Source organism: Psammomys obesus, unplaced genomic scaffold, assembly GCF_907164565.1.
Source record: "Psammomys obesus unplaced genomic scaffold, mPsaObe1.curated_primary_1811, whole genome shotgun sequence".
In the NCBI taxonomy this organism is placed as follows: domain Eukaryota; kingdom Metazoa; phylum Chordata; class Mammalia; order Rodentia; family Muridae; genus Psammomys; species Psammomys obesus.
Genome location: NW_026596069.1, coordinates 32,890,666 through 32,904,979, shown reverse-complemented (window position 1 = coordinate 32,904,979; position 14,314 = coordinate 32,890,666). Strand labels below are relative to the sequence as shown.

Here is a 14,314-nt window from a genome sequence, read left to right as displayed (position 1 = left end):
TCCCAGGAAGGCCAGGCACAGGCGGTATGTGTCTCATGTCTGAGCTGGAAGTCTGTGGCAGTTTCATGACTAGCTGTTCATCTTTGTAGTTGTCAGTTTGCTATTCAGGTGGAAAAGATTTCTGACTTAACTGCTTGTCTGCCTAGAACTCTTCAGCTGGATAAATTTACTCACTTCCAGTATATCTGGAATATATATATATATATATATATATATATATATATATACACACACACACACACACATATATATACATATATATATTCAGCATATATATATATATATATATATATATATATATGCTGTCTGTATATACAATTCTTCAAACAGAAGATCAAAGTTTAGGGCCCAGCATCAAGAGTACAGGTCATGGTAAAGGTAATAAGAGACAATGCTGTCAAGTATACCATGAAGAAGCTCATATGTTTTAAGAAAGTTTCAAAGAACCTGAAAGCTTTTAAGAACATACACATTTGTAATCTGATTTCATGTTTTCTGAAATACTCGCTGACTGAGCAAGACGGCAAAAATGTTTGCAGTTACACCAAGGGGAGAAAATGTTCTGCAAAGGCACAATTCAGCAACTGTCCTACACAGACACTCCATGCAAATCTCCCTAGAACGCAAGCTGGAGAGGTAAATACATTTCTCCACAGGGTTTATTGTAACCTGAAAAGTGAAGCAATGGAAGCCATCTCCTGCTCTTGCTGGACCACTTCCTGTGGGCTGATTTAAGAGGCTCAGTCTAGAAGCATGTCACTGGCTGAAAGAAGCCCACACTATGAACACTTCACAGTTTACACTGAGCTTCAGTTGGACCAAGAAATCAGGCAAGAAAGCTTGCCTCAACAGATTATCAATTTTAATAGAAACCTGTGGTAAGACTATGCCATTTAAAATATTTCTGTAAAATTTGTTGAATTTTAAATGTCAAAGACTCAGTATTGAGAACTTAGTTGCAGTCTGGTTTTATCAAGGTAATATTTTAGAGATACTGGCTGTGGATTTACCAACTACCTTTTGTACAAAACACTGGTTTGGTTTGGTTATTTGGTCCAACAAATGTTTTAATAACCATTACACTGAACATTTCCTGGTGCATTTCCGCATCAGTTTGGAAGCTTTCCTGAAGAGCCGGATCGCATGCAATTGCTAATGCTTTCATTTGCATCGACCCTTTATATATGGCAAATATACTTCTAGGCATTTAGTAGTTTTAATTTACGTTCAGCACTGAGAATTTATTGAATGAAGACTAGTGTGTAGGTAAGTACTGTAAATGAAAATGAAGTAAATATTTAAGTCCTGACTGGCAACTGCCTGTTGAGTTTTTTTTTTTTTTTTAAGGAGAACTGTTTAAAAATTTTTATTTATTTTTTATGTGCATCAGTATGAAGGTGTCAGATCCCTTGGAACTGGAGTTACAGATAGTTGTGAGCCGCTATGTGGGTGCTGGGAATTGAACTCGGGTCCTTTGGAAGAATACTCAGTGCTCTTAAACACTGAGCCATCTCTCCAGCCCTACCTGTTGAGTTCTTAAAGCCAACATTACTGCCAACGTTTGACACGTCAGTTCTATTAAGTCTTGAGACCATTAAGTATGTGTGTAATCTGTAAGTGAATAATGGCCAACAACAATGCAAAAGATTGGATAATGGATAGGTTTGAGTTTTCAATCCATAAGGCATTTATCTGGAAAAGCTATGTATATACACACATATGTATAAGTCAATGATGCTGGCTTCCTTATCTACTGATGCTAGTCATAGAATGTGTGGGAACGCTTTTATTGGAAGCATGTTTAAGAGTAACCTTCTCAACGTCTTCTTACACATTAAGAGTTCCATCCTATTATCAGAAAAAGCTGTGAATGCAAATGCATGTTTGGGGTGAAAATGTGAGGTTGTTCTTCTCTAGACTTATAGCTGGACAAAAGCAGGGTCCAAAACTTATGCAAAAGAATAATCTTCAGATTACATTTCTATGCATATTGTCTTCTGACTGTAGAGTTTTCTAAAAAAGTATACGTTCTCATCAAATTGTGCTGGACAGAAAACTTGTAAAAGAGTTAACCCCCCATTTTTATGTAAAGAGTATTTTCTTTAAACATTTAAACTTTAAACATTTCGTATATTAAACCATGGGCACAAACACTTCCTGGTTGTGCCTGCCCTGGGGCCGAGTGTGCACCTCCTTGCCGCTCTTCCTCCTCCAGAATTTCCCCATGTGCTACCTCATTTCAGGAGCAGCTGACGCTCTGCAGGCTGTTACCTATCTGTGCAGCCATTACCCTGCCCCCGCCACCTGCAGACAACCAGATAGTTTAAGTAACACACTCCAGATCCATTCTTGGCTATCCGACTTCCACTTATTTTGAAGTCAAGGACCTGTCAGTTGCCTTCTGTCTACCCTTCAGCCTCCAGACATCCAGACCCTTTGGGGGGGAAAATCACCTGACAAGCTAAATGACTTTGTAGACATAAGCCAAAGACATAACCTTTGATTTACCCTGTCTGGTCACTGAGATTTATAATCCTTTCTGACTATTATGCACAAATGTGCTGCACCACCAAAGCGAACTATCCCAATTGGGTCAAAGATTTAGTACATTCCTGAGGGGTGAGGTTGAGTTATGCACTTACTCGACTTTCCAAGGATGGCTTCTCAATACATTAGGAGTCTTCTTCCTTCTCAGGATGGGGAATCTACTCTAAAACCTTTCAGGCAGATGTTTTTGGTGAACTGAAGTGACCATCTGAATAGTTTGTCATAAAGTTGAAAGTACTGTATGAATCATCTGAACAAATGCCTTCGTTTTTGACATTGTAAGTAGTTTTACCTGAAATAAAATACTAAAACCTCATTCCTTAACAACTATTTGGTAATAATATTATTTGAATGTAAGGTTGTTACCTGACCACACAGAACCAGCCACTCAAATGTTTCTCAGATGCATGCAGATCCTTTGCCTCTACAGACTCCTGAACTGCATTAATGGTAGGATGCCCAATTCACTTTTGTGCATTGATATCCACAGTAAAGCCTGACTTTTCACTCTGGAAACATTGCACCATCTTCATACAAATAATTTCCTTTACTTTTCCAATAAGTACTGAAGTAAAGGATAGAAATAAAAGGGTAGAAACTGTAAATCAAAAGCTGTATTTTTATAAATTAAATGTGAAGACGTGTCAAATTAAAGGGGCATTTATATACATCGTTATGGTGACTTTTCCATTACACAGACAGCTCAAGTACTTTTACGAAAACATTAAGTGGTAAATTCACCTGAGAATAAACATAACAAATGTGCTTGTGCACACACATATATACGCACAAGTGCTATGTTTACAAGTGTGTCAGTAACCTGGTAGCCATTACTGAATTAAGACTAGTATACTAAGTCACCCCAGATTTCAATTATATTTATACATAAATTGTGCATTTATAAAAACCTTACAAATAATTCTATCTTCCAGGAAGACATTATAGGTAACAATCTAACACATGTAGTAAAAAACATTTTAAATTCTTAAAATCACAGATTAAACAATTCAATAATTGTATGGCCACCATGAATCAAGAATTTTATGAATAAAGACTTCTCTTTATGTCTGAAATAACACGTCCTTTAAATTACTTGTCCTAACACATAGTTCATGTGGTATTGTCCTAATGCAAGGGAAGTAAACATTTTGAAGTCTGTTCTAAATCCCCACACAGATTTAAATTAGTACTTTATCAAGAAATTTCTAAAGTATTGCCAAAAATTAGATCTCTAGTGAAATCATGCAAGTTGTTTGCAAACAAATGGGTGATTGATTACATTTAACTGACAATCTTACAGAGACCTGAAAGGAACTTAGTTCATAGTGTACCGTGTGGAGTTCGGGAGTACTGTGAAGGATCTAAATCTCATCCGCAGCTGAGGTGGAAGTCCACTTGTCATAAGAGACAGTAAATGTTGTAATTGGGAACAAACGTGTATAATTTTTTTTTCAGGAAATATTAATACTTACCTTTGCCACAGTAACAGCCTAGCTTGTTTTAGAAATGAAACACCAAGTATTTTTAGAAGCAGATCATAAGATTCCAATGACTGGGATAATCAAAGTGAACCAAACATTTGGCCTAATAATACATAGCAAATGGATACATAAAAACACCAGGTCCCACATTAAATGCTGTAACATTTATATATTTCATTTTAGTACTGTATTTCATTTTTAAAATGTAGACAGCAAAAATATTCACATTTAAATTTAAACTCCATACAGAAATTATCCTTTTATTCAAGAAAACAGCTTATATAAGTTACCAAGAGAAAATCAAACAGGAAATTTCCTTGGGAGACCCATTCAGCTGAACATTTCTCTTCACAATAGAGTCTAGTGAAGTAATTAAAGAGGTTTCAGGTGTGTTTCTATCAGTAGCTCATTCAAGCTGAGTTATGCGTAAAGTTCTCATAAATGTGTACATCAGGAAGCTGTAATCACAATTCCTGACAAGACCAGTATGAAGAAGCTAAATCTGGGCCTGGGGCTACCCCTGCTTATAAATAGTTCCATATAGTATAGTGCTGTGTCACTCTCTTTCCATCCCAAATAACTTTTACCAGCTACTTTACTACTGAAATAAGAAGTCACAAGAAAGAATTGCTCACTGTTTATCAACTGTGCGATATAAAACATCACGGTAGAGATGGGGTTTACGAGAAATTTTCTACTGCCACCGCCCCCAACAAGCACACATGGAGTATGCAGAATTGAAGTGGCATTAACAATGGCTCACCACTCCTACTTTTCCACTATCTCTCAGACTTGCAAATGCTTAAAATTGGAAACACTATTTTAAGCAAACATAGGTTTTGCTTCTCATATCGGAGACATTTGGTCCACCAAGAAGGAATACGAAGGACCAATCCTATTTGGCAACCAACTGTGTCCTCGCGTCACTCCTCCCCCTCCACCATGTACTCATGGGCTGCTTGCCTCAGTTAATGTTTCCAGGAAAGAGAACTACAGCACCCAACGCTCAGGAACAAGAAGCTGTCGAGACTACATTCAGATATCACGTAGCTCTGACCCTTACACTGCTTATGACGAATAGTGATAAATAAGCAATGAAAAAGCAATTGTTTTCCTCGGGAAACCACCACCAGAACTATGTACACTATGAAGGGATGGATTCGCCGAGGTTGAGAAGGGGAAGATGCTCAAGCTGTGTTTCTTACCTCCCAGGATGAGAGGCAGGTGTGGAGAAACCATGCAAGACACAAAGCTCTGTCTGCTGAGGTGACATTCCCGGGAAGAGATGGAGAAGAGGTGGAGGCGGGCTGTGGGGCTACTCATCTACCAAACTGAATCCACTTATTCCGCCTGCTTCAAGGCCGAAGGCTGCTCGCCTGAATGGCCCTTTCAAATGCAATGGAGTTCAGATACTTTACAGAATCATGAAAGGAGAAAAGGAAGAACTTTTCTCCATTTAATTTCTGTAGGGACAGCTGTGCCTGAGCACTTTCCATGGCTGCCGGGGAACAGAGATGATATTAGTTTTTCGGCAACTGAGAAATCTTAACCTTAGATGCTGGCTGTAAAATTCTGTTCACTAGCAGTGGAACCCAAGCTGGAACATTTGGAAGGAGTGCTGATTCGTCCATCAGGTTTGTGGTTTGAGGTCAGTGTGCCCACAGGCCTTTGTTCCCAGTGGGCATCTTTGCTGGAAGAGAGTCAGCTGGTTAAGAAACATGCACAACTTAGGCTGATGTGTGTTTTCAACGTCACTGAACCACACAGGACAAAGCAGAGTAAGAGGAAATGATGCTTACACCTACTTCTTATTTTCAATTTTTTTTATGTGCATGTCATGTTTAATGTAGGTGAGGATTGCTGATTTCATTACTGTAAGATGAAATGTGCAAAAATAACCCTAGCAAGCAGCATATACATCAAGACAACACAAATGTGCCAACAGTTGTGGAATGTATAAGAAAATGTTAAGACATTCTGACCAGAAAAATAATAAGGTGAAATCATTAAAATCTAAACAAAATCAATACAGTGATATTGTTTACCGTCCAGGCAACAAAGTTACCTAGCTGTAAAAATTAAGCATTACCATATTTTCCTGTTGTGAATGTAGTTTTGTCTTAAATATGACTCTTAAGTTTTTCAGGATATTTACAATTTGGAAATAGGTTTTTTAAATCTGGATTCCAAGAAATGATAAATTGATTGCTACATGTTGAAAACACACAAAACAAAAAGCCATTTTACCTTTTTATCTTTGACCACACAGGTTAGAAGTGGCACATGATGCCATTTATATCATTTATATTCTAGAACTATTCCCAAATAAGGGCAAATGAAATTAGGTTCATGTTTGTGTGTATGTGTGTGTGTGAGAGAGAGATAAGAAACTTTACTTTCTCTCTCAGAACATAAATGACAGAAATAAAAGATCAGTAATGATGGATAGAAGAGCGAGCAAATGTTTCAAGTTCGGCATTATGAGATCGATCTTACTGGAGCTTTGTATGATCATCACAGAAAGCGAAAGTTGCGACTGTTCTTGGTGATACAGGTGAACATACACAGTCATCTTCAGATTACTTCGGCACACAGGAAAGGACTTTCTGTAGCAACTGTCTGAGACAGGCCCGGCAGCCTGCCAGTTCAAGGCTGCTCTCTGGTGCATTGTAGGCCTACATTCATTGTGCTATGAATTATGGCTCCTATATTGTTGTCTAGATCTGCAGTGTAAATCTACTCCATCTTCTTTATCCTCTGTTGATCTCCCAGCAACACTGGCATGCACAGCCAAAAAAAGTTTTTTTTTTTTTTTTTTTTTTTTTTTTTAATTTTCAGATAGAAAGAATTGCTGTGGATTTGAGAGAAATAAATCATCTAGAACCAAGAGCTGGCAAACACAGTGTCAACATTTTCACTTATGCTACAGTCCCAAAGGAAAGGGAGGAGTCCTCTCTCATGAGACTGAACCGTGCCTTCTCCAAGCAGGGTAGTGATCAGTAGTTATCTGTATCTCAATGACAGCAGAAAGGCTCACAGAGTTATCTTTTAGATACATAATAAACTCTTATGCTTTTCGTATTAGGATTTGGTGTTTGGATATAGGATTAAATGTAATCTCAAAGATCTGGGAAGTGTCTATAGCAAGGTACTCTCATATGGGAGATAATTAAGAACTATTTCTTTACTCCCTTCTAAACTGTCAGACACATGGTGGACAGCTAGCCAGCTGCAGTCAACACAAGTTACACAGATAATCTGTCTCCTCGTGCAAGCCCTCTGACCACAGAGCAGAGCAGACAGGACATGCACTCTGCCACCAGGCAGCAGGGACACCATAAAGAAAAGGGACCCAGCAGAGGCAGCAGGGACACCTGAGAAAAAAGGGACCCAGCAGTTCGGCTCCAGCAAGAAAGCCACTGTGTAACAAAAACCAGACCCCCGGAACCCTCTAGTGTCCTAAGACTGTTTTCTTTCTGGGGCTGAGAGCCTGAATCAAGTCAGTGTACTGACTGTTTTCATGTCTCTGTGGAAGTGTTCATAGGAATTCTGAATAAAAACGATACTATTTCTTACTGTGTATTATTACAAACTTAGCTCTAGATCCCTGTGAGAAGTCACAAATTCAATCAGGTGGTTTTGTTATCACTTTTGGATTTTATCATGTTAAGGAGAAAATGTGGTGCTAAAAATATGACCACCCACGTCACTGTATTGCTACTGTCTAGGTAATTTGAGTTATCGAGTGATTTCTGCCTCATCAAGCAAGAACTCACTTTAAAACAGTTATTGCAGAAGCACAGTGTGTGAGGCCCCAGCTGAGTGCTGACGGAGTGTCTTCCGTAGGTGCAAAGTGCTGCTCTGTGTGCACAAGGTGACCGGGCAAGAGCCTGGCTGGACGGGAGGCCGACGGTGCCTCTGCACGCGGCTCACTCTGGGCTCAGAGGCAACTTTCACCAGACACGCGTGAGTGAAAGCTCTCAAATAAGCGATTTTATTCCTATCCATGATTGCAGACATTTACAAAACCATAACATCTGAGTTCACCTTAAAAAATAACTTATATAAAGCAGTGATGTACACAGCACAAAATAGTTCAGGGAAGGGCAGGAGCAACCTTTAATAATTAAAATGTAAACGTGAAAAAAAGGATGGAATAAAAGTCCCTACTTACTTCTACTTAAGATGTCATGTGATAATGTCTTACAATGTCCTGTGGGTCAAGGCATGTATGCGTATATGTGCATACAGATGTGCATATACGATACATTCTCTTTCCCACACATATACATACACAGATAATCATTTGCAGTTCAGTTTAGGGCAATTCTAATGTGCCACTCCATACAGTTGTTTGAATCACATTTGGACCTGCTTTCTTCACCACATCTGGGAGAGAGCAGGAATAAACGGTCGGTTTGGCTGACTGAGACTCCTTTGTGTAACTGTCCACTGATGAGTAGTTTTCTTCCATAGTAGTTCTGTGAAGGGCTGACTCGAGAGGGTTCTCATGAGGAGACGCAGCAATGGATCACACACTCATGGTCATGCTGGGGGAGTACTGCAGGGACAGAAGAACCCAGTGGTTAGCGGCAATGCCAATGTGCTTCTAGATGGCGAAGTTTAGTTTCTATGACATTTAGGCATGCTCCTTTCACCTCAGGAAAGTGAGAAGCTGTAATGAGGAAGTCTATATGGATTCATTTAGTTGTGAATTAAATTATTTCCTCTACAAGGTCTGATTTTTTTCCCCCCAGGACTTAGATAATTACTCAGTCCTCAGACACTCCTCAGTCAGGTTACGATTCTGCAGACACTTATAACACTCTGGACAACTTTAGTGCAAGGAAGGATCACAGTGAAGAGAGTCTGAGGCCTTTCTTATATATAGCTGAGTGAATGGGGGACTTCCTGAACTCAGTCTTCTCACCTTTACCACAGCTTTTCTGACAACACCAAGGAGTCTGGGGAAGATTAAATATAAAATCCTCCAACTCTACACTTGATTAGATGCACAGAAAGTGCTCAGTATGTTTTCAGTGCAAGGAAGCACAAGAGAGCTCTACTAAGTCTCACGGGAACACCAGATGCTCCAATGTGTTAGCACAGATGCCTGGTGCGCACACACACATGGCCAGGACTCCGGGGTTAACGCAGTGCACAAAGCAGGGACTCAGCACAACAGTATGATGAGGCTGACAAAGTGACACGGGGTGAGGCTGCGCTGCGGACAGCGCAGTGCCGGGCCATCTAGTAGAGACCAGCACTCCTCACAGACGGAACGGGCTATGGCTGAAAATGGTTTCTAAATTAAATTAAGATGTGAACCTCGCAATATTTTAGTGTTTGGTGGAAAACCTGCAAAAACACTTCAAAGGGTAATTTCTTTCAGTGTTCTACTAATGAAAGCATCTCTGGATGAGAGGTGGGTAAAGTCCAAAGGCTCCACAATAAGGACCTGTGGCTATGTGGGCGGTGGGACATAACTTTTTAGAAAGTTGGTAGAAAGGAGGTGATGGGAATTCCAGGCAAGCTGGGATGGACTACAGGTGTGAGCGGAGGTTCAGATGAACTGAAATGAGAAGAGGTCCCCAAGTGAGCACACACGTGACAGGGTATCGTCCTCTAAGCCACAAGTCATAAGGGCATAACCCCCAGAGCACTGTTTCCACCAAGGAGAACCTATTTGTCCCTCAATAGCCTCATCTCTGTGTTGGCACAAGGAAGCTAAGTTAGTTAAGTAGTTTAACTGACTCCTATGTTGGATAATATGTAGCACTGGACAATAAAAACAAAGGGAAGAGGGAAATGATGTAATTGTATTATAATCTCAAGGAATAAAACATATCAAGAATACATTCTAACTCAGAAAAAAAGGCAGGATGAAAAAAAGCAAACCACATTCCACCTATCATGTATAAGAAATTCTTGGAGCTGCCCTGTGCTGAAAAGGGAACACACCCAATCCCATGGCAATGTGACACACACACGGTTTCAGATCACCAGTGACCTCAGCATGCTGCAATATATTACTCACAGTGACATGAGAAAACTATATGTAGTTATATATAAACTGTAGCGTATAGTGATCATCAGAAACAAGAACCAGCAGTAAGAAAACTGGAGGGTGAGTGTTGACAGCACAGTGGGCATGGATGCGGTTAGCCCAGGCTTTCCTCAGTTCCTGTAGCTGCTGTAAGAACCTGTGATGACGGAGTACATCTACTCTGTCCTGGCCAGCATAAGGTCCATATGCGTGTGGCTTCTAAGGTCTTGAAACGCAGCCACTGAACGTTCAGAAGTAAAAATGTCCATGTGTTTAGCTTTAATCAAATATGTAAATGGCATGGCCAGATCACCAGCACCGCTTTAAAATGAAGGCTGTGTGGAGTGGTGTGTGTCGGTGACCTAAAGCTCAAGGAAGGATGTTTCCTGCAGAGCCTCACAGGAAATGATTCGGAAAATGCCACGGACCCTTCCACTGAATGTGCAGCCTGGGCGGTCTGGATCTAAGACACTCTGGAATCCTTTCTTCCTAAGTAGCATTCCAGCTCACCCACATATCACTTAGCATTAGGGGGAACTATAAAATATGAACACAGTTTATGCTAATAGACATTGCCCAATGATGGACATGTGCACATGGTCTTTTGTCAAGTGTGTTATTGCTATTATTATCCCTTTATGCTAGCTGCTGTTAAAACGTGGTAGACAAAATGTCTTGAGAAAACTTACAGAAAGGAAAAATATTGCTGATGTGTCGGGAAGTTAGAAGAAGTCCATAAAAGAAACTGAGGGGGGAAAATTAGGTGCAGAGAAACTGAGGGTGAGGCTCAGTCAGAAAGGACCGAGGCATCAGCTCCAAGAAATAAACCTCACAGAGCTTACAAGAAGTTAATGAAGTTAGTTTCTGCATAGCACACAGAGCTGCAGACTGACATGTGACTGTCTCTGGCGCAAAACAGGGTACGTTCACGCCTGTGCTGTGTCACATGCTCTCCTCAGGCGTAGACTGCTCACTGTCCCCTTTCTATTACTGAAACTATTTCAAGAAAATGAAACTAAAGGGAGCTATAACACTCTAGAAAAGTTCCTGGAATGCAAACAAGGAGGAGCATTCCACCGATCACACTCTTCAGAGTGCTGAGGAAGCAGTCCACCCCTTCCCGGGAGGGAGGGTGAGTCCATACTAAGAGACAGGCTATTCCCGGTGTGTGGGCTCACTCCATTTCTGCTGTGCTGTTACATCAGTACACATGACACACAGTTAGGTTTATGCCACCGTGCTGTGATACCAGCTTGCACTGTTTGAAACTATTCAGCTAGTCTGGTTTTCCTCAGAGGATAAAATGCCCCTTTATCTATTGACAGCACTCTTGTTTGTCTTAGGGAATGTAAAACTATTATTTTAAATATATACATATTTTATCTGTTTTTGAGATAGCAAGTCCTAGTATGAACTCATGGCATTTGTTTTCCTTCTTACCATCTAATTAATGTTCCACAGAATCAGACATAAAATTTGGCTGAAGGATACTTTAGATCACACCATGTTCTAAGTCTCGGTTTCTATAAATATTTTGTTTTCGTAATGAGCACAATAGTAAGGAACAGTTCTTCTCCTCTGAATACAACAGGAAATGACTTGAATGTTGATGTGACTACAAGACACGGCAGAGCTAGACAATGAAGAAGAGAGGGAGGGCTGTGACCAGCCTGTCAAAATCTAATAGCACGCACTCATCTGATTATATAGACTAAGGTCACAAGGAAACAGTTTTCCAAATTAATGCAACAAATTAATCCAACTGCTGACTTCTCATCTGAACTCTTTGTATCGGCACCTTCAAAACCAAATATTTACAGCCTCTGAACACGAGGAGGCAGCTTTGCTTCTTGAAAGAGTCTTGTTCATTTTGCTCTGCCAATCATGCGTGCTGTGCTGGCTCTGGCCTTTGGCATTTTGGTTTTGATATAATTAATGAAGTAGCGTGTAGGAAGAGAATTGGGCACTATCTAGTATACAGTAAACTCCACAGAGTTGTTCCCTCTTACGCTGGCCTCTTCATGGTTTAACTTCTAGGGAAAGACTGACAGATCCTCAAAGTCAGACTGCTCAAGTACATGTGCTTTCAGCCTTCGGATCTAGACTTTGAACATCTGAACTGGGATTCCTGAATGCACTAAGCAGTTCCACATTTTCTCAGTTACTTTGCACTAAAGTCATTGGAGATCCCTAGTTCTATCACTTCCTTCAATCCAATGTCTGTCAACACAGAATCTCTTGTCTATCTTCCCCCTCCTTTCACTGCTTGGCCCTACTGTAAAATATATAAACAAAACGTGTGGTAATATTTACATAGAGACAGTACTGAGTGCACAGAGTGGGCAGGGGAACATGGGGGTGGGGGACAGAAAAGAATTAGAGGGAAGTGAAGGGGGGTAGATTTGATCAAAACACATTATATGCATACATGAAATTCTTACACAATAAAAAACATGGTAATATAAAGGAAGACACAGATAACAACGACACCAGCTACAGTGACATCTCCTTACTAGACAGAGCAGAGGACGGCGCAGCCAGCATGACTGAGCACAGACTTACTCCTCCTGCCTGCAGGGGCTGTCAATCATCCCCCCCGCCCCCCGCCCCGTGTTCAGTCTCTCTAACCATCAGCCAGGTGGTGACCCAGTGTCTCTGGCTGCTATCCACTTATTTTCCCTTCCTGATCCCTCCTGCTGGGGCCAGGACAGAGGCAGGAGGAGAAACCAGGAGCCTTGTTTTCAGTTCTGCCAGGAGTTTGACTTGACACTGCACCTCCTTTCGAGCTCAGGGCAGCTGGGCTGCTTCAGCTGTCCTCAGCCCCTCCTGCTCTAAGTGTCCAGGAGGACTGGCTCTTCTGCTGGACACAGCTTGCTGGTAAGTGTGAGCAGGGCTTACCCTGCTCACAGTTCTGTTCTGTGATTCTCTGCTCCCCTAGTTTGTGTCACCTTTGTAAGGGTCAAGAACAGTAGCACCAACAAATATGAGAAGCGAGGAGAGGATGCCTCTTGTTCATGCCCTTCATTAAAGTCACATGGAACTACCTTCAAAACGTTTACTTCCAATCTCTAACTAATAATTCCTCTGACCTTTGAAATATCCAATTTATATCAACCCTAGCATTTATTAAAATATTTTAATTTAAAAAGTGACACAATATATTTATGTATCACCATGTAATATTTTCATACTATATTATAGAAAGTTCAAATGGGGCTAAATATACCTATGTCCTTAAATAATGCATTTTTCTGCAGTGAAGACATTAAGGTCCTCCCTCCTGGCCTTTGGGGAATACACTGTATATTATCATTATCTTTCATTTATTTCTTCTGCTTAACTGCAGCTCAACGTCTCTCCACTGCCCTGCCTTTCCTGCTCATCACCTGGGCTCACAGCTTTACAAACTCTGGCTTGTGACTCCAGGTGGGGCCAAGGAAGCAAACACAGCAGGGATTTAGCAACAGGAAATTCTTTTTCTGAATATACAGTAACCAAAAATTAGTGCAAAGTCAAAAGCAAACGTGTGCTGAGTGTGAGGCAGTTCTGGAGCGCCAGGCGGAGCGCACGGTGAGGCTGGCTGAGGCCTTGGTTTTGAGCAGCCACGTGGACTTTGCAGTTCCTGTGCTACCACACCAGGCAGCAGCTCAGCTCAGAACATACCAGTTCTGTTTTCACCATATATACAAAATTTTCTGCCTTTATAAATACAATAATTATGGAAAACAAAATTTTTTAATATTTTCCTCCAGTCATTCACTAGCATGTAAGTATCAAGTTAGTATATTTTAGGATAATAATCGCTACATGATGGCTAATTAAAAAAAAAAAAAAAAACTGCTGTTTGAGTTGGCAACCTGTTGCTATAAAAATGAGTAACTGGACTTTTGCTTGAGTTTTACAGACAATTTATGAGATGGTCCTAAACATACATCAGCTATCTTCTATCACACGTGTGTGAAATACATTCTCAGTGTTGATGATTATAGAACAGAAGTATCAATCAACTCTGAAAAATAAGATTTTCTAAGTCCTGTAGCAACAAATATTCAGCCAAATCTTCTTTATGTAAAAAGCACGTAAGACAGCACTTGGAAGACAAAGGCAAACAGATCTCTGTGAGTTCAAGGCCAGCCAGGTTAACATAGAAGTTCTAGGTCAGCTAGAACTACAACGAGAGGCCTTATGATAAACACACACACACACACACACACACACACACACACACACACACACACAC

General features: G+C 40.6%; 1 protein-coding gene across 1 annotated transcript in view; it reads right to left on the bottom strand.

Moving 5' to 3' along the window:
- Nucleotides 1-7,999: 7,999 nt before the first annotated feature.
- Ssbp2 (single stranded DNA binding protein 2) overlaps nucleotides 8,000-14,314 on the bottom strand; it is a 282,752-nt gene continuing 276,437 nt past the window's right edge. The window contains exon 18 of the mRNA XM_055625331.1: nucleotides 8,000-8,589. Within this exon, the coding sequence (XP_055481306.1) occupies nucleotides 8,560-8,589 (30 nt within the window). The 3' untranslated portion in view covers nucleotides 8,000-8,559. The remainder of the gene's footprint in view (nucleotides 8,590-14,314) is intronic.